The following is a 20,681-nucleotide window of genomic DNA, read 5'->3' as shown; positions in this document are numbered from 1 at the left end:
ATATCAACTGAAACTATATATATTCTATTGCAAAGCTTCCGCTTCCACAGCGACAGTTAGACAGAGGCAGAAACAGCGGTCGGGCCGAGAGAGAGAGAGAGAGAGAGAGAGAGAGAGAGAGAGAGAGAGAGAGAGAGAGGGGAAAGCTGGGGGTGTCAGGTGGAAACCTTGTATGTCCAAAACTGTTCCTTATAATATCATTTATTATATAATTTTTAAAAATTGCAATATTTGAAAATAGCAGATCTACAAGCTCACAGCGTGTCACATCGTGGCGTGTTATGAGCTTGTAGATCTGCTATGTATCTCTACAAAATAAAAGTTGAAATATGGAGCTACAAGGTTTCTGGCCGACAGCGACGATAAGACAGAGAACCAGACGGTTTATTGTACGAGACTGCATACAGACCACAGAGGAGAAGAAGAGACCGCATACAGACCACAGAGGAGAAGAAGAGACCGCATACAGACCACAGAGGAGAAGAAGAGACCGCATACAGACCACAGAGGAGAAGAAGAGACCGCATACACACCACAGAGGAGAAGAAGAGACCGCATACAGACCACAGAGGAGAAGAAGAGACCGCATACAGACCACAGAGGAGAAGAAGAGACCGCATACAGACCACAGAGGAGAAGAAGAGACCGCATACAGACCACAGAGGAGAAGAAGAGACCGCATACAGACCACAGAGGAGAAGAAGAGACCGCATACAGACCACAGAGGAGAAGAAGAGACCGCATACAGACCACAGAGGAGAAGAAGAGACCGCATACAGACCACAGAGGAGAAGAAGCCAGACACAAACACAGCGAGAGAGAGAGAGAGAGAGTAGAAAAAAAAAAGAAAAACATGACGGAGAGATAGTGAAACCAGAGGGGGAGAGTACTAGTACAATATCTTGTCTTTTCAGGTGTGCATAAAAAAAAAAGTGTCACCGTTTTTGGGGACAACGGTTGGGGACAGCATCATGCCACCGCTCACCCCGTGTCCCCGCATCCGACAGGCAGCTTTCTTGGCATGAGGCCCCGAGATTAGCCGCGATTTGCAGATGAATACTCCTAAATCCCTTTCCCTGCACCGGGCCCCGAGCAGCTTGGTCCGCTCCACTGTGGTTAACAGTCACAAAGTACATTTACCTGGAGTACTGTTACAGTACTTGAGTACATTTTTATTTGCTTTTTTCTAGCACATGACTTTAACTCCGCTACATTTCACAATAGAAATATTGCACTTTTGACTCCACTACATTTCTAGGAAGGGACTCTTAGGACCCAAACTTTAAAATATATCTATTATGAAGTAAATACTTAAGCCCTATTTCAAATATGTTACAACACTTTTCTAAATTTCAATACAGCAATGCATTGATATTACAAAAGAAAATGTAGTAAGTACTGTACTGGAAGTGCAATTTTGAGGTACTTTTACTTTTCAAATTGTCTATACTTTTACTTCTACTCCACATCTCAGAGGCAAATATTGTACTTTTACTCCACTGCAATTATTTTAAACTTTAGTTACTTTGCAGATATAAATGATGACATTATAAAACATACATTAACCACTTTAGCCCTGTTTTATACCTAGGCTATTTGAAAATAGCCGATCAACAAGCTTGCGACGCGTTGTGAGCTTGTAGATCTGCTATTTTCAAACATTTTAGTACTTTTACTTTTGTCACTTTTAAGTACATTTTGATACCAATACTTTTGTACTTGTACCCAAGTAGGCCTACATTTTGAATTCCGGACTTTTACTTGTAACAGAGTACTTCTACATTGCAGTATTGATACTTTTAAATTTGAGTACTTTTTCCACCACTGACTTTTTGAATACTTGAGTAATTACTACATACTTTGTCCAGAAAAACAAACAGCCAACATGGGGCTGGTTATTTTCTGGTGTGTTTTAGGGACTTAGCTGCCAGCCATGTTTTGCTTTCATGCGGTGCCCGGTGTGCACTGTGTGCAGCATGTAATCTTGATGTTGGATTGGTTGTCGTGGGGTCTTCCAGTTGGCACGAGGAACCTGGCAACCCCCTTTGTGGATATATAGAGCATAATCTGCCGATATCCGACAAGGAACCTGGCAACCCCTTTTATGGATATGTATAGAGCACAATCTGCTGATAGACGAGTGGTGACGCAAAAACGAGCCTGTTGTTTTTTTATGAAATATATATTATATACAGTAGGTTATAAACTTTGATGTCTCCCCCGGGACCCAAACTAGTGAAAATAGTCAATCTACAAGCTCACAACACATTGCATCGCGCCGTGCTGTGCGCTTGTAGATCGGCCATTTTTACTATTTCCATTTTTTTGTTTTTGGTATTTAGACATTTTTTTTCGTATGTATTCATTTATGAATTTCAGGGGTCTTCAATGTTTTTCAGGCCAAGGATCCCTTAGCTGAGAGAGATGAGGCAGGGACCCCCCCTACTAAATTACATAGTATTTTGTCAAATTATGTTGCTCTTGCTCATTAAAGGTTTTCATGGATTTCATAGACTTTTTGTTTGACAGCACTATCATCATTGTTGAGTAAAACGCATGTCTTTCTATTGATATGTTGGATTCATGTTAATGTGTATTTTCAGACATTTAGCCAACTAAACCAGGGTTCCCCAATTACTTTTCCCCAAGGGCCAAATTATGTCTCGGGTACCAAGCCGAGGGCCAGGGGCATTGTGCCCGGCGCCGAAATCGTGAATCGCAATTTTTGTATTCGTTTTTTTCTCTAATCGAGCTAATTTGACTAAAAATTAGCTCTTCTCTAATTCAAGCTAAAAAATGCACTCTGGAAACAAAATAAGTCTGCTTGAAAAGTAATACAGATTAACAGCAGCCAGTTGTACATACTGAAAATCAAAATAAGTCCAGAATCAACAATTTACTTACAGATGTGTTTGTTAGTCTGCTTGAACAGTAATACAGATATTATAAAAAATAAAATAAAATAAAACTTTTTTTTTATGACAGGAGTCATCGCGGGCCGGACGGTTGCCTCTAGAGTCTTGGGGAACCCTGACTTAAACCCTCTATTCTATGCTTTATCTGCTCTTTTTTCCCTTCACACCGGACCCCCTGTTGAAGACCCATAAGGGATGTTTGTTAATAGGGTACTAAGTGATATTTATTTTTACCAGGTTGCAACCTGGTCTATATCTCACTCGCTAGTCGTGACTTTTTCCTCATTGGTTGGTCCTTTAGCCAATGAGGGCTCAATATCCTCTCAGAATATGGGATCTAAAGACGACCCACAAATACTGTGTTCGGCCACTGTATGTATCTCTATGGTAAATGGCGCTGTTGCAAAAGTGTCGTCGCCACCAAACACACTGTCCTCATACACACACAGCGCCTCCTCTAACAGCGACCCAGAAAAAACAAGACTACGCACACAAGCCCTTACTGAGGCACGCAAACTGATTTAGCTCCCTTCATAAACTATTTACTGACATTTTGACTGTTTTTGTTTGTCCGCGAGCGCAAGGGTACCGGACCACGGGTCCATTTGCTTCCGTGCGGGGATGCCGGAGAGAGAAACCTGGTATAATAAGGGCGGCTGTGGCTCAGGAGGTAGAGCAGGTCGTCCAGTGATCCGTGGGTCGCCAGTTTGAATCCCGGCTCCTCCTGTCCACATGTCGAAGTGTCCTTGGGCAAGACACTGAACCCTACATTGCCTCCAATGATTTGGTCGGCGCTAGCTTGCCACCATTGGTGTGTGAATGTGGGAAAAGTGGGGACGCTGGCGTCGACTGTTCGCCGCTCCACCTCCCGATGTCCCCCCCTGTATGAATGAATGAACCATTGTAAAGCACTTTGAGTAAGTTTGAGTACTTAGAAAAGCGCCATAAAAATGCAATTCATTATGTAGTCATATAATATATATGACCGTGTCATATGCTTGTTTTTAAATAAGTAGCTCTAAATAGCTCTGTATTCTGAGTGTTTGTTCAGTAACAGGGGGTCTCCCTGTCTCTCCAGCTCTTTAGTAAACAGAAAATACATTTTCGGGGGGAGATACCAATTCTCTCAGAGAGAGAGCTCACTCATACAAGACACAGGATAAACAAGAGAAATTGGAACAAAAAAATTGAGCAGACGCAAATTGAAACTGAAACACTGGATGAAATTGTCAGACCACCTGAACATGTATTTTCTGTTTATTATAGAGCAGGCGAGACGGGGAGACCCCTGTTACTGACAGAACAAACACTCTAGAGCAGTGGTACAGGGGGGTCCGGGGACCCCCGGGTGTCCTTGAGTGGGTTCCAGGGGGTCCCCAGCAAAGTGAGCTTGTAGATCGGCTATTTTCAAATAGCCTAGGTATAAAATAGGGCTAAAGAGGTTAATGTATGTTTTATAATGTCATCATTTATATCTGCAACGTAACTAGTACGTTTTCAAATAATTGTAGTGGAGTAAAAGTACAATATTTGCCAAGTACAGTGTAGTGGAGTAGAAGTAAAAGTACTGAAAATTTGAAATACTCCAGTAAAGTAAAAGTACCTCAGAATTGTACTTAAGTACAGTACTTGAGTAAATGTACTTAGTTACTTTACACCACTGGATATTTGAAAATAGCTCTGGCCCAAAATATTTTCAGATGTCCGTACATATTCATTTGGGGGTCCTTGACATAAAAGAAGTTTGAGAACAACTGCTCTATAAGCAATGATTCCTATCAAAATATAGAGCTATTGTTTTAACATAGAAAAATAACATCCCAGGCTGAATGCAGGATGCAGGACTTACAAGCTGTTCCAAAGTATTTGTTTTTTTGTTTCAGCCTGCAAGTCTTTTAGTTTTGAGTTGAACCTCAGTGCCTGGCAGGGAAAGAACTAAGACTGACTGATGTTGGAGTGTGTAGGAGCTGTGTGTATAGCTACAGTATATACACACTTCCCCTTACGGGTCCATTTGGTTTCATTTGTACACTCTCAGATAAAAATATACACACAGGCAATGGTGGTCAAAGTTTATACTCAAGTAAATACTCAAGTAATCAAAAAAAGAAATTACGAAGTCAGAAATTGTGAAAATGAGCTTGGAGATTGGCTATTTTTACTATCCTATATTAAAATAGAGAGTGGTAGGGCCGGTGACGTCGAGGCCGATCCGCACCAAACTTGGCACAAACACTAGTCAGGGGTCTGTCATCAGAATAGCCACACCAGGGGTCCCCGGGGATGGGGCGGACCGACGGTGGACGTCAAGGCGAAAAAAACAAACAAATAAAGAAGTAAAATAATTTTCTTAAGCGAAAATATGTAGTGTAGAGTGAAAACAGAAAAGTCACTAGTATAGAGCCCTGAGGGCCTCGGGTCAACCAAGTGTTTCAAGTGGTTCAAGTGGTCAAATGAACACACAGAATGTTATGCAGCAACATGATCAGAAGCAGGAAAAACTCCCTTGTTTGCCCTTGGTTTCCTGTCACTATTGGTGGGAACATTTACTCAAGTACAGACTTACTGTATAGGTGGTTTTACTTAAAGGACAACTTAGTTTTTTTTACAACAAGGGTTATTGTATTAGTTTGTAATGATAATAATTAAAAGATGAGTGTTAACACATTGGGTGCCAGAGGTTTATTAAAATATTATACGTTGAGTGCCAGCATTTCTTCCATCCACTTGCGTTATACATTTCGTGCTGTGAGAAGCCCCGACGCGGAAATGCATGTAAACAAAGCGTGCGTGCGAGACGGCGGAGGGTCCCGACTAACGCCTGGAACAATAATATTTCCAACGCGACCCTCCATTGCAGCGTGATCGCCGATCGAAAACGGCTCGTTTCCACCACATTAAAAAGAAATGGAGATATTAAGCTTTTAATCAAGGAGATAACATTGAAAACGCCGACCGGAAGGATTTTTGACATGGAGCCTCATCCAGCCTCTTCTTCTCAGAAACTGCTTGGGTGATGTCAAAGTTTCGTTTTAGCGCCCCACGTGGCCCACATGTATAAAAATAGAATTGGGTCAAAAACGGTCCGGACCGTTTTCGGCACTTCTCGTTTGGACCCTCAAAAACGGTCCGGACCGTTTTTGGCATTCAATGTGTTAAAAAAAAAATCATGTATTGCTTTCTATCGTTAGAGTGATTTTAGTGATTTTTAACTGGGGGGCGGGGGCATTCGGTCCATTGGTAAATAGTCATGAACGCAGCCTCCGATTTCCGTGAAACTTTGTACTCACATCCCCACTAGGCCAAGGAAGAATTTGGAATTGAGGACTTTTACTTGTAACAGAGTTTTTCTACATAGTTGATACTCCTTTTACTTGAGTAACCACTGCCTGTCACTGCTGTCTTCTGCACATGAATAAAAAACCTGTCTATAATACAAAAAAAAATCAAATAATGTAAATTGTTGATGTGAATCTGCAATAGAAATGGAAAGACTGTTCTTGCTGATTCATTATTTAAAGTAGCCATATGCTGCGTTAATCCCTATTGTCAGATGTACAACCGTCGCTCAATTTGTACCAGCTCGCCCCGGCCCGCACGCCTCGTAAATCACCCAGGAAAATGGCTTCCTCTAATCTGATGACTGGCTGACCTGTGCTGACATCAGCCTCTAACAAGTGCTCTGCATTGAATTATGATTCAGCTCCATGTGTTACACTACACTGTGCACTATGTCCTATTCATCTCACACTCGCCCCTGCACTCACACGTTATCGTCGGTGTCGGGTGGAAACCTTGTATGTCCAAAACCGCTCTTTTTGTATTTATTATTATTTATTTTTGATTAACCCGTTAAAACCGGGAACGCATCTGCGTAACCACTTTAGCCATTGTTTTATACTTTGGCTATTAAAGAAATAGCAGATCTACAAGCTCCATGAGCTTGTAGATCTGCTATTTTTGAAAAATCGTGACATTTTTAACTCAAATGTTTGCTTCTGGGGGGGAGGGGGTCCCTGGGACAACATATTTTGAGATGGGGGGGTCCGCCAAATACATATTTTAAAAAAACTGTTAGGATTTAAAAGAAATTTGTAGAATCTCCCAGAAGCAAAGATTTGAGTTACAAATGTTCGCTTAACAATACATATAGGCCTATATTCAAAGATTTACACACATTTTCATGATAAAAAATAAATAAATGCAGATATACAAGCTCATAGCGTGGCACTCGGTGCCGCGCTATGAGCTTGTAATGGTTAAAGTGGTTAAACGATCTGCTACTGCTATTTTCACTACTTTTGAGTGACACTCTTGCACGACGGAATATGGCGTTGTAATTTAGGGGGAAAAAACATTAAAAGTTGCAATATGGAGATACAAGGTTTCTGCCCGACAGCAACGTTACAAAGTTGACATTGGATATTTATTCTTCCCTCAACAGGTGCGAGTGTGGGTGTGTTCCGGAGGCCTCCAGAAGGGGGCGCTGTCTCTGTGGATCGTGGAGAACAGCACGGGACCCGAGGAGCGCAGACGCCTCTGGCACTCGGCCAGCGAGGCCAGACCTGAGAGAGGCTGGAGACACGTCACCGTTCCCCTCTATGGACTGGCAGACTGGTACAGCAAATCACTCTGTCCCTCTGCTGTTTCTTCTTTATTATCAGTGGTGTGAAGTAACTAAGTACCAGTGGTGGTAAAAGTACTCAAATGTTTTACTTGAGTAAAAGTATCAATACTGCAATGCAGAACTACTCTGTTAAAAGTAAAAGTCTGGTATTGAAAATGTACTTGAGTAAAAGTACAAAAGTATTGGCATCAAAATGTACTTAAAGTACCAAAAGTAAAAGTACTCAATGTGCAGAATGGCCCATTTCACGAGTTCAATATGTATAGAAATCTTTTGAAAATAGCGCGATCTACAAGCTCACAACGCGTCGCAAAGCGACGCGTTGTGAGCTTGTAGATCGGCTATTTTCAAATAGCCAAAGTGGGATAAAGTGGTTAATGCATGTTTTGTAATAATACATTTAATCTACAAAGTAACTAAAGTTTTCAAATAATTGTTGTGGAGTAAAAGTACAATATTTGCCTCTGAGATGTAGTGGAGTAGAAGTAAAAGTACTGAAAATTGGAAATACTCAAGTAAAGTACAGATACCTCAACATTGTACTTGAGTACAGTACTTGAGTACATTTACTTTGTTACTTTACACCACCAAGTACATTTACTCAAGTACTGTACTTAAGTACAATGTTGTGGTATTTGTTTACTTTAGTGGAGTATTGCCAATATATCGGTGCATCCCTTGTTTTGGACGTACAAGATTTCCACCCGACAGTGACAATTTATTCCAGTCTCCCCCCACGCCCCATAAAAGCAGATTTTCATAATACATGACTCTTTTTTTAAGTGAACCCTCCCTTCCATCCTACAACTGCGTGAATCCCACCGTGGGGGGGAAGCCTGTATACAGCCTTGTTACCATGTGCCTGTGTGTGCTGTAAGCTATAGTATACAAAGTAGGCTGTCCTCTCTGTACCACTCCTCTCTGAAGAAGAGAGCTAAAATCAATATGCAGCGCAGCGCTCTAGTCATCCTCCTCTCTTTCCAATTAGCCTTGGCCCTCGGTTTTACCCTTAGGAAAGGATGGATGTTTAAGAGAGGGAGAGAGAGAGAGAGAAAGAGAGAGGGAGAGGGGGAAAGAGAGAGCCCAGTCTTGGCGTTTCATGTATTAGTGTTGCCATCTCTGCTTATTATAAGCGACTTTGGGCTTGTTTTCCTGTAAAGTCACTTGTAAATATTGGTAGTTGTGTTTTTTTGGGCTTGTTTTTAAAGTGTAGTTGCTTATTTGGGCTTGCATATAGTCAAATATTTTTTACACTAGTGGTTCTCAGACATTTGCATGTCAAGGACCCCCCATATGAATTTGTCCGCAGAGCCCCCATCTGAAAATATTTTGTGCCAGAGACCCCCCCCCCCCCCCCGCCCCCCCATACAAGATTTCTGTAGTCATAAAATGTTTCGAAAATATTCCAAATTATATATTTTTTATTTCAAGATTTTTTTCTTGAAATAAAAAATAGCAGATGTAGGCCTATATAGGGTTGGAGTGGTAACTGTGTGTGTGTGTGTGTGTGTGTGTGTGTGTGTGTGTGTGTGTGTGTGTGTGCGCGCGTGTGCGTGTGCGCGCGCGCGCTATAGTCGCTTCTTTTGGGCTTGTTTTCATAGACCGTTTGTTTCTCTGTTTGTTTCTCTTGCAAAATCTGGCAACACTGATTTGTATTTAAGTGACTTTACTCTATTCAAACCCAGATCCCTCCCATTCCCATGGGAGTCGTTACGTTTTTAGATTCTCTGGCTTTTGTCCTCGGCTGTGCTTGTGTTCTTATAATTAGTGCCGTATAGCAGGGTCCCTCACCTACACGTGACCCCGCGGGATGTGACACGGTGACCTTTGCAGAGCCATCTGGAAGTACAGATGTAATATCATTCTAAAACCTTTTCATGTTAAGGACCCACAAATTGATATGTATTTGGCCGCGGACACCATCATCTGAAAAGGTTTTGTGCCAGGGACCCACAGAAGAGAAGATTGATGTTAAAAAATAAGATTGTTAAAAAAGAATATATAAAATAAAAAATGACAAAAATGGCAGATTAGTAGATCTGCTGTTTTTGAATAGCCAACGTATAAATGGATAAAGTGGTTAAAATGATTGTGATGCTACTGTATGTTATCTACTTTCGCTGGGGACCCCCAAGGACCCCTGGTGGTCCCCGGACCCCACTTTGAGAACCACTGTTTTAGAAGAGTACAGATGTAACATAAGATCATTTAGACTCTAGAGACTACAAGCCTGAATTTGAACCCGGGTCTGTCTCATGGCAAAACAAGACATGACACACAGTCATGTATACCAGCTTGCTTTCTTTTTTCTCTCTCTTGTGTGTGTGTGTGTGTGTGTGTGTGTGTGTGTGTGTGTGTGTGTGTGTGTGTGTGTGTGTGTGTGTGTGTGTGTGTGTGTGTGTGTGTGTGTGTGTGTGTGTGTGTGTGTGTGTGTGTGTGTGGTGTATGCGCGGCTTGTTTTCATAGACCTGGTTCCTGATTTGTCTCGCAGGATCTGGCAACGCTGCTAGTGGCTCCCCATTGGCTTAGACCTTTTGCTTATTTCTCTCGCCGAATCTGGCAACACTGCTAGGCCGCCATAGCTTGGGAGGACGAGACCACCCATTCAGAGTATGGGAAAGTATCCCCATTGGCTTAAAGGACAGCCAGTGATTGAAAACATGTCGAGAATCTGTCGAACACATGTTGACTAGTGGTCAGTCTCTTCTTAGACCAGCTCGTAAGCTGGTAAAAAGGAAACATACTGTATATCGCTCACCCAAAAGGGAATCAATCGCCTTTTTGGCCGAGGGAGATATTAGGAATTGTTTATATCATTTACAATTTAGGCATTTCCCATACGGCAGTGGTTTTCAACCTTTTTCATGCCAAGGACCCCCTAAATTGATATACTGTACATATGGCCGCGGACCCCCTTCTGAAAACCTTTTGTCCCAAGGACCCCAGAAGCAAAGATTTGAGTAAAAAAAAATCGCTTTAAAAATATACATATTAGGGGTGTGCCGACACTAATTTCACGAAACGATACGATATTGGGCTCACAACTTTGATACGATTTCGATACGATACGATACGCACTTTTTTATTATGAAAATATATAGGGGGGAGAAAAAAAGCAAATGCAAACAAATAATTCAGTTTTTGCATTATTCAGACATGCAAACTTGTAGCTTTTCAGCTACAATAGCTGTTTTGAATCCAAATAGGGCAATAGTGTGACACCTGACCCCCCAAAAAAAAACATGTTGTCACCCTTTTCACCTCGGGGCTGTTTGCATGCCTGATTATTATTATTGTGAAAAAACGATATATTATTTTTTCTTCCAAAACGATACAAATCGTCACGAAAACATATCGTGATATATCGCGGGACGATATATCGGCACACCCCTAATACATATGTTCAAAGGTATGCACACATGTTCACGATTCAAAAATAGCAGATCTACAAGCTCATAGCGCGGCACTCTGTGCCGCACTATGAGCTTGTAGATCTGCTATTTTTGAATAGCCAAAGCTAAGTGGTTAAAATGATAGTGACGCTATGTTAACTAATTTCGCATGGGGACCCCCTGGTACACCCCCAAGGACCACTGGTGGTCCCTGGACCACTGGTTGAGAAGCACTGCCATACGGCACATCGAGTGCAGAGAGACAGTGTAGCCTCAGTAAACTACTGTACGACGCAGGTAAGCCAGGACACTAACATCAGTCTGAACAATATACTGTCAAAAATAACAATCTCTACATTGAAACTATAGGATACCAGGTCAACAAAAGAACCTATAGCATCTGTTTAAATAACATGCTACCTAAATTCACATTTTAACATTGTGTTCCAGAAGTAACAAAAACTTGAGAACAAAAATGTGTCTGGATGGTCGTCATACCTAGGTCAGTCGCTAGCAGTGGTGTAAAGTAACTAAGTACATTTACTCAAGTACTGTACTTATGTACAATTGTGAAGTTTTTTTTTACTCTACTGGAGTATTTCCAATGCTCAGTACTTTTACTTCTACTCCACTACATCACAGAGGCAAATATTGTACTTTTACTCCCCTACTATTATTTATAACTTTAGTTACTAGTTACCTTGTAGATTTTGATTATTATTACAAAACATACATTAACCACTTCAGCCCGACAGTATATACATTTCGGCCATTTGAAAATAGCAGATCTACAAGCTCACAATGCGTCGCTATGCGACGCATTGTGAGCCTGTAGATCTGCTATTTTCAAAAGAGTTTAATACATTTTATACATTTGAAAATGTGTGAATTGGGACATTCTGCATAATGAATACTTTCTACTTTTGGTACTTAAATACACATTTTTCTTACTAATACTTTTGTACTTTTACTAAATTTTGATTACCCTGACTTTTACCCTGAGTATTTCTACATTGCAGTATTGATACTTTAAGTTAAAAAAAATGTAGTACTTTTTCCACCACTGTTCGCTAGCATCAATCAAACAGGAGAGGGAGATATTAGGCTAGGCTTCAGTAATTCATCCGTTTGTTACTCCGAGAGCATATCAACATGGAACCAAATGGTCCCGTCATTTGTATGCTCTCAGAGTGAAATTAACCATGATGATTTCACTCACTGTGTGTGTAGCATTGGAATGACGACTGAGTGAGCAGTTAGACTGTCCTGCCAAGCAGCGCCACTGTGAACAACAGATGGCATTAAATAAAACGTCCTCCGCTGGATGTTATTGTAATGACTACACACACACACACAGCTTAATGACCTTTTGTGAACATCATCTCATTCTCATTGCGGGGACTCAATGACCACACACATTTAATGTGATAATGTTAACCTGATCGGCATGGAAACAACGGCATTAAATAAACGGGAGTAGCTCGACACAAGGCTCAACCACTTAAACCCCATACGGCGTCCCTCAGGGCCCTATACTAGTGACATTGCTGTTTTAAATATCTTCTCCGATATAAGCCGTTTTGGCTTTTAGCATCCTTTTGTATAAATCTGTACCACTGTACCTTTATTGCAAACTATTAATAAAGTATTCAATAAAAATATATATTTTTTAAAGTACAGGGTGTATGCAGTGACAATTTAATGACTTTTATAAGACCTTTTTGATACCTGTAAAATGAAAAATAATAATAATAAGACGGCATCAAAAGTAAAAATATACTATAAATATGTCAAAAAATTTCAAATATTACATATTTTTTATTATGCTATTTTCACAATAAATGTATCTGTGGAACCAAGTCAAACCAAATGTAATGCCTCAACTCCTACAATTCCAAGTGTTTGTCAGCTCGGGGGGGGTCCCAGTTCAAATGTGATTATTTTGGTAGGGTCGCGGGCTGAAAAGTTTGAGAACCACTGCCTCAGACAATCAAACAGGGTGCTGCCGACAGTCGCCCACTCTGTCTTTATTAGTTGATCCTAAACACAGCCGTATGTCAGCGCGGCATCGCAGATTAGGAGACGGGACAGAGTCGTCTGTCAAGTCTCCGGCTTCCCGAAGACGGAACAGAATATTCACTAACGCTGACAAAGCCATTACAGGCACACACCTTTACAAACCTCTACAATTCTACTACAATTCAGCGGTATTCCACTTTAAAAGCACCGATCAATTCTGTCTCAGCCTGTCGAGACCAGTGCCACCCACAACCTTCCATGTACGTTCAAGTCAGTGGTGGAAAGTAACCAAGTACGGGTACTGAAGTACTGTGCTTAAGTACAATTGTGAGGTGCTTGGAGTACTTCCAATTTTCAATACTTTTTACTTCTACTCCACTACATCTCAGAGGTATTGATTGATTGATTGATTGATTGGTTGGTTGATCGATCCATCGATTGATTGATTGATTAATTGCTTGCTTGATTGATTGATTGATTGATTGATTGGTTGATTGGTTTTTGAGTACTTTATGAACAGTTTGCAAAAAAAGCAGAGGTAGAGTTCCATACAAAAGGATGCTAAAAGGATGAACCCAAGAGGTCCTGGCAGATATTGTACTTTTTACTCCACTACAATTATTTTAAAACTTGAGTTACTAGTTACTTTTAGATAATCACAACAAAACACACATTAAACCCTATTTCATACTTTGGCTATGAAAAAATAGCTGATCTACCAGATCTACACTTGTAGATCTGCTATATTTTAAAGATTTTGACAACATTGGAAAACAATTACTACTTTTACTTTTGGTGCTTTAATTTGAATACTTATACTTTAAGTAAAACATTTGAATAGGCTACAGGGATTTTTTTCATAGTAAAAGAACTGAGTACTTCCTCTGCCACTGTTGTTTATTGTATCGTCTTTATATGATATGTCTTGATGAATTGAATTCACAGTCATCCTTTTGGCATTGTTGTATAACTGTGCCTCTGTACCTTTGGCAAACTGTTAAAGTATCCACTGCTATTTCAAAATCAATAGTATTCCACTTTAACCCATTAAGACCGGGAAAGCATCTGTCATTTTAGATTTGAACCACTTTGACCATTATCTTATACTTTGGCTAATCAAAAATAGCAGATCTACCATCTCATAGCGCGGCACCGAGTGCCGCGCTATGAGCTTGTATATCTGCTATTTTTTTTAAATCATGATTTTTTTTTTCAAATCTTTGAATATGTATATTTAAAGCAAACATTTGTAACTCAAATCTTTGCTTCTGGGGTTTCTACAAATGTCTTCTAAATCCTAACAGTTTAAAAATAAAAAATTAAAACATATGTTGCTATAATCAGTGTTGCTCAAACTTTTTCATGTCAAGGACCCCCAAATGATATGCATTTTGGCCGCGGACCCCCATCTCAAAATGTTGTTCCAGGGACCCCCCAGAAGCAAAGATTTGAGTTAAAAATGTTCGCTTTAAAAATATATATATATTCAAAGATTTGCACACATTTTCACGATTTCTTAAAAAAAACAGCAGATCTACAAGCTCATAGCGCGGCACTCGTGAGCTTGTAGATCTGCTATTTTTGAATAGGCCAAAGTACAAAAGAATGGTTAAAAGGGGTTACACGGATGCGTTCCCGGTTTGAATGGCTTAAAAGCCCAATGAATTCTTGCTCAGTTTGCCGAGGCCACCCACAACCTTCCCTGCACAGCTCGTTCAAGTCAGGCAGACAGACAACTGGTTGTTTAGTAGTAAAAACACACAGTCTTGTCTCTCCACCCCTGCAGGTTCTGGCTCCAGTTCAGCACAGAAGATGGACCTGGGCCGGGATCAAGCATCTCTCTCGACAACATCTCTTTCAGTATGGACTGCTTCCTGGCCTGTGAGTATACTATATACAAAATAAACACACTCTGCTGCCAGATTCAACAAGCTATAGCTGCTGAGCTTTCTCTTTTTTTTTTACCCCAGCGCTATTGCGGTGGTTGAATTATTGAAAAGCCAATTTCAACTATGGCTTCTTTTTTGTTTTCATGCCGTTGACTGATTCATCTCGGCATATTGGAATCGACAAAAAAGAATACATGGAAATGCTGTCGGTAGTATTACATTTCAAGGTGACTAAAACATCCTTCATCAGGGGTCCTCCACGCTTTTCAGGCCAAGGACCCCCTTAGCTGAGAGAGAGATTAAGCAGGGACCCCCCATTGTGTTGCAGATTAAACTTTTCCGTACATTGTTGGACAGCACTGTCATCAGTGTAAGTTAATGTTTTTTGTTTGTTTGTTTTCATCTATTTCTATTGGATTTGCATTTCCAGACATTTAACCACTTAAACCCTCAATACTTGGCAAACTTGACCTTTGGCTCTGAACTTGGTCTACTCTTTTTCGTCGCCGAACATAGCCTAGAACGGTTATTTCGTGCGAATGTCCCCGCCCCCAGAATAGGGATGCTAAGGTTCAAGTGGTTCATGTAAAAAATAAATAATTAAAAAAAGTTCCTATTGCACAAAGATTTGGCGGCCCCCCTGTAGTAACTCTGAGGGCCCCTAGGGGTCACTGACCCCCTGTTGGAGACTACAGTCCTAAATAACACTAAATGATTTAAAATTGTAATGAATGCGCTTTTTATAGAGAGCTGAGGTTTGACTGAATGGCAATACACTGGGGGTATTCATCAAGGACTTGCTTTGTAAGTGATTTATTCATTGATGGGGTCATAATTCATACTCTTGTTCTACTACTGTATATGTTCTGCAAACAAACTGCAACCCCAAAGTGATGAATGTCTCAAAGATAGTGATACTCGTGGGTTTTTATCTACAGTTCTGTACAGTATATCAGATACAATGTACAGGGGTCTGTACTTGGTCTTCTCCTGTTTTTCACTCTACACCGAATCTCTTAGTGGGAAATGGCCGAGGTACAAGCGCTGCAACGTGCTGTGAGCTGGTAGATCTGATATTTCCACCGTATGTTCACCCGTTTTTGCCAAATGTTCACCTATTATGCCATGCCCAGAATCAGAATCGACTTTATTGTCACATCACAGGTTTACATGTGTAAAGAAGAGTGTGAAATGAGTGCAAGCTACATCGTTTTTGTTGTTCAGAAAGGGAAAAAGAAAAAGAAGATTCATTGACTGGGAGAGCAAGGAGAAAAACAGGTCCAGTATGTACATTAGACATAAGTTGCGAATATGGATATTAGGACTCATGTGGTTAAGTTGCACCTTTTGTAGAGATCTCTAGACCTTCCTCAGACTGCAGGAAAATCTGATTTGTTTCTCAGAGCTGATCTTTAGGGCTGACTGTCCACACTGTTCTTCGCAAGTGATCTGATCAGATTTGTGTATTCTGACATTGCCGAAAATAGCTGATCTACAAGCTCACGACTCATTGCATCGCAACAGAGTACACGTATACGTAGATGATTCACACAAAAAAATCTGTTTCCAATGTCCTTTTTGCTGTTCAGACTTTTTTGCTGTTCAGACTTGAGAAAATAAATCTAGTTCAAATCTGGATATAGGCCAAAAATCTGATTTGGGCTGCTAGTATGAATACTGTATATATGAACAAGCACAGTGGTTCTCAACCTTTTCAGGATCAATTTTCTTCGGTATCGCAACGACAACCTTTTCAAGGTTTTAAATAAAAGATAAAATTGTACTATTATATTTTTATATGAATGTTATAGGATTATTATTGGGGGCCTGCACGTGCAGCCAGTGATATGGACCAGTTTGAGCCTAAGCTGTAACGCTCTATATCACAGCATCTTTGACTGTGAGCCTCTCGCGCTCTCAGAATGTCAGAGGCAGACGAAACTATCTGGTGTTATCTCAACGCGCTGATGGAAATGGTTATAGCCATGTTTCCTGTACGGCAGCTAGACTATAGCGTCCTTAAAGGCCAAACCGCACATCCTCCTCTCACCTTCCCGGAATGTATAGTAATTAACCCATTAAGACCGGGAACGCATCTGTGTCATTTTTTTTTTTCTTTGGCTATTCAAAAACAGCAGATCTAGCTCGTAGCGCGGCACGAGCTTGTAGATCCGCTGTTTTTGGAGAAATCTTGAAAATGTGTACAAATCTTTGAATATATATGTTTTTTTAGAGCGAACATTTTTAACTCAAATCTTTGCTGCTGGGGGATTCTACAAATGTCTTCTAGATCCTAACATTTTTTTTTGTTTTAAACGTAGGTTGCTATATATATCAGTGGTTCTCAAACTTTTTCTTGTCAAGGACCCCCAAAATTATATGTATCTGGCCGAGGACCCCCATCTCAAAATATTTTGTTCCAGGGACCCCCCAGAAGCAAAGATTTTAGTTAAAAATGTATATACATATTCAAAGATTTGCACACATTAAAAAAAAAAAAAAAAAAAAAATAGCAGATCTACAAGCTCATAGCGCGGCACTTGGTGACGCGCTATGAGCTTGTATATCTGCTATTTTTGAATAGCCAAAGAAATTAAAAAATTACGCAGACGTGTTTCCCGGTCTTAAGGGGTTAAGATGGTTTATCGGCGTTAAAAACAGCTATGTGACATGACAATTGAATCTGACATCACGGTAATGAAGAGGCTGGGAACTGGAGACCTCCGATCCTCTTCCTCCTCCTCCCTTCCCCGGCCCTTTCATGAAGCAAACCCACTCACACAGTGACAGGAATAGTAATGTCTGAGGAGCTGTAGGTGGAAGATGTAGGCTAACTCACATTCTTTTTTTGTAAAAAGTAAGTAAAAAGTATCGATACCACAATGCAGAAACACTCTGTGAACTAGTAAAAAAAAGTATTGGCATCAAAATGTGAGTGTCCTATTTCCCACGTTTTCAAAATGTTTTGCCATTTTTTTATAGCCTATCTACAAGCTCACAATGACGCGTTGTGAGCTTGTAGATCGTGTGTGTGTGTGTGTGTGTGTGTGTGTGTGTGTGTGTGTGTGTGTGTGTGTGTGTGTGTGTGTGTGTGTGTGTGTGTGTGTGTGTGTGTGTGTGTGTGTGTGTGTGTGTGTGTGTGTGTGTGTGTGTGTGTGTGTGTGTGTGCGTGCGTGCGTGCGTAGGGCCGAAGTTAATGTATGTTTTGTAATGATAATCCAAATCTGCAAAGTAGTAGTAACTCAAGTTTTCAAATAATTGTCGTACAATATTTGCCTCTGAGATGTAGTGGGGTAGAAGTATAATTGGACATTGGACATACTCCAGTAAAGTAAACATACCTCCAACTTGTACCCAAGTGCAGTGAGTGAGTAGTGAGTACATGTACTTAGTTACTTTCCTCCACTGCTGGGGAGGTCTGGATCCGAACGCAGAGAGAACACGGAGCAGTTATGTGATTGTTAAAAGAAAAGCCCAAGCGTGGGTTTAACTTGACTAAAACCCTCTTTACTTACTCACTGCATATAGCTATAAGGATCCGATTCTTATGTAAAGAAATGTGTGTGTGTGTGTGTGTGTGTGTGTGTGTGTGTGTGTGTGTGTGTGTGTGTGTGTGTGTGTGTGTGTGTGTGTGTGTGTGTGTGTGTGTGTGTGTGTGTGTTTGCCTCTTTTGGAAAGTGTTATCTGATTCTGTCTGCTTTGATTTTTACACCTTGTGATATTTAGGATGGAACTAAATAATACATTGACCCCTGTCTTGATTCTTTGAGGCTGACGCTGAGACTTTTTTTAATTGAAAACGGGGAGAAGCAAGACAATCCTTTACAGACGGCATGAATTATGAATTGAATGGCTAAGCCTAGAAGACACTGACATAAATGACTACAGCCTGCGTGTGTGTGTGTGTGTGTGTCTGTGTGTGTGTGTGTGTGTGTGTGTGTGTGTGTGTGTATATATATATATATATATATATATATATATATATATATATATATATATATATATATATATAGCTTTAATGAATGAAGCTATATAGCTCGATGTACAGTACGGCGAACAGCGGAAATAGCCGATCTAAAAGCTCACAACGCCTCACATTGTGACGTGTTGTGAGCTTGTAGATCTGCTATTTTCACAATTTTGTACGCATATTAAACAACTTTGAAAATGTTTTAGAATGTATCTGAAAACGTGCGCCTTGTCCAAACGAGGGACGACAGATGTGGTTAACGGTAACCCCAAAATATGTCAGTGCGTGCTATACAACATTGCTGTCAGGCAGAAACCTTGTATACAATATATCCATATTTCAACTTTTTACGTTTTCTTTTTGTGAATTCATGCCCTACTCCATCATATGAGAGTGTCACACAAAAGTAGTGAAAAAATTGTCGATCTACGAGCTCACAAAGCGTCGCGATGCGAAACATCGGATATTTTTCACTATTTTAAAATGGTCTTAAAAATAATCATAAGAAAGGGAACGGTTCTGGAGATACAAGGTTTCCAGCCGACAACAAGGATAAGCGATCTATTTAGTATTCTCCTTTCAGATGCATTTCAGTGTTCTTGTCGGCAGCAGAAATTCTCCGTACAACATTGCCCCAAACTGTAAATTGCAATCAGACAGCGTGGCCACTGCGCCAGCAGAATACCACATGAGGAGGGAGCTGCCGTTTGGTTGCAGGCTGCAACAGAGCCACTATAGCCCGCCTGTATCAACACCAAGGCTTATTGGATTCAGGCGGCGCTTTATTTAACCCATTAACACCGGGAACGCATACCGTGTCATTTTAGATTTGTAGCTATAAGCCATTATTTTTATACTTTGGGCTATTTTTGAAAAAGCTTGATTGTTTTGTGCAAATCTTTGAATATATACATCTTTTAAAGCGAGCATTTGTAACTTCAATCTTTGCTTCTGGGGGTCCCTGGAACAAAATATTTTTGTTCACTTTACAAAATATATATTCAAAGATTTGCACACATTTTCACGATTTTTCAAAAATAGCAGATCTACAAGCTCGTACCCGCGCTTATAGATCTGCTATTTTTTGAATAGCCAAAGACATCTAAAAATGACAGACAGACGCGTTCCCGGATTGAACGGGTTAATGGGGTGACATTTTCCAGGAGATATTTGCTCCACCAATTTGTGTTTTATGTCCTAACTGAACACAGGCACATAGCTGTGGCATGCAGTGCCGCGCCATTGTCTAACCGTTCGCTGTCGGGAGAAAACCTTGTATGTCCAAAGCTGTTACCAAAAAAAAAACACCTGTGTTCCAATAGATCCAATGTAGTTGTTCTTTAGTCTCGAGCTTTTTTTCCCTTTTTTCCTTAAATTTTATCCCACGATTTTGTAACCCATTTTTTTCACCAATGCCAATTGCCTATGTAATCCTGGGCGCTACTCTCCCTCTGCCAGCCTGGGGAGAGCCCAGAACTGAGCTCATGCCTCCTTCAATGCAGCTAGCAAGCCGCTTCTTCACCTGACAGGGGGGGGGGGGGGTTTCCCCGGTTGGACGTAATAGCATGGCGACGCGTGAGCTTGTAGATCAGCTATTTTTCTACTATTGTGTGACACCGTAGTTGGACAAAGTAGGGCATTCCTTTTACGGAAAACGCAAACGGAAAAGCTGAAATATGGAGATACAAGGTTTCTGCCTGACAGCAACGCTATCCCAGGCTCTCTCTCTCTCGCTGTCTCTGGCTGTCTCTCTCTCTCCAGATGGCGAGTGTTTGATCTGGGAGCAGGTATCCAAAAAGCCACACTTGACACACAGTCACATTTTATCGCCTGTATCAATCAGCGATTACCAGCGATTACCGTGATGGA

The 20,681-nt window shown here is 40.7% G+C and overlaps 2 protein-coding genes across 2 annotated transcripts in view; one reads left to right on the top strand and one right to left on the bottom strand.

Moving 5' to 3' along the window:
• The window catches only part of ttc7b (tetratricopeptide repeat domain 7B), a 600,383-nt gene that overhangs the window by 269,981 nt on the left and 309,721 nt on the right, over window positions 1–20,681 (bottom strand). The window lies entirely within an intron of this gene.
• The window catches only part of LOC308074812 (ALK tyrosine kinase receptor-like), a gene marked incomplete at both ends in the record, with an annotated part of 155,895 nt that overhangs the window by 70,598 nt on the left and 64,616 nt on the right, over window positions 1–20,681 (top strand). The window contains 2 exons of the mRNA XM_080414311.1: window positions 7,360–7,532; window positions 14,740–14,834. Coding sequence (XP_080270437.1) covers window positions 7,360–7,532; window positions 14,740–14,834 — 268 coding nt within the window. The remainder of the gene's footprint in view (window positions 1–7,359; window positions 7,533–14,739; window positions 14,835–20,681) is intronic.

The sequence above is a fragment of the Gymnoscopelus braueri genome, assembly GCF_963280865.1.
Source record: "Gymnoscopelus braueri genome assembly, chromosome: 19".
In the NCBI taxonomy this organism is placed as follows: Eukaryota; Metazoa; Chordata; class Actinopteri; order Myctophiformes; family Myctophidae; genus Gymnoscopelus; species Gymnoscopelus braueri.
Note: the sequence above shows the minus strand (reverse complement) of the source record. Positions and strands in the feature narration are given on the sequence as shown.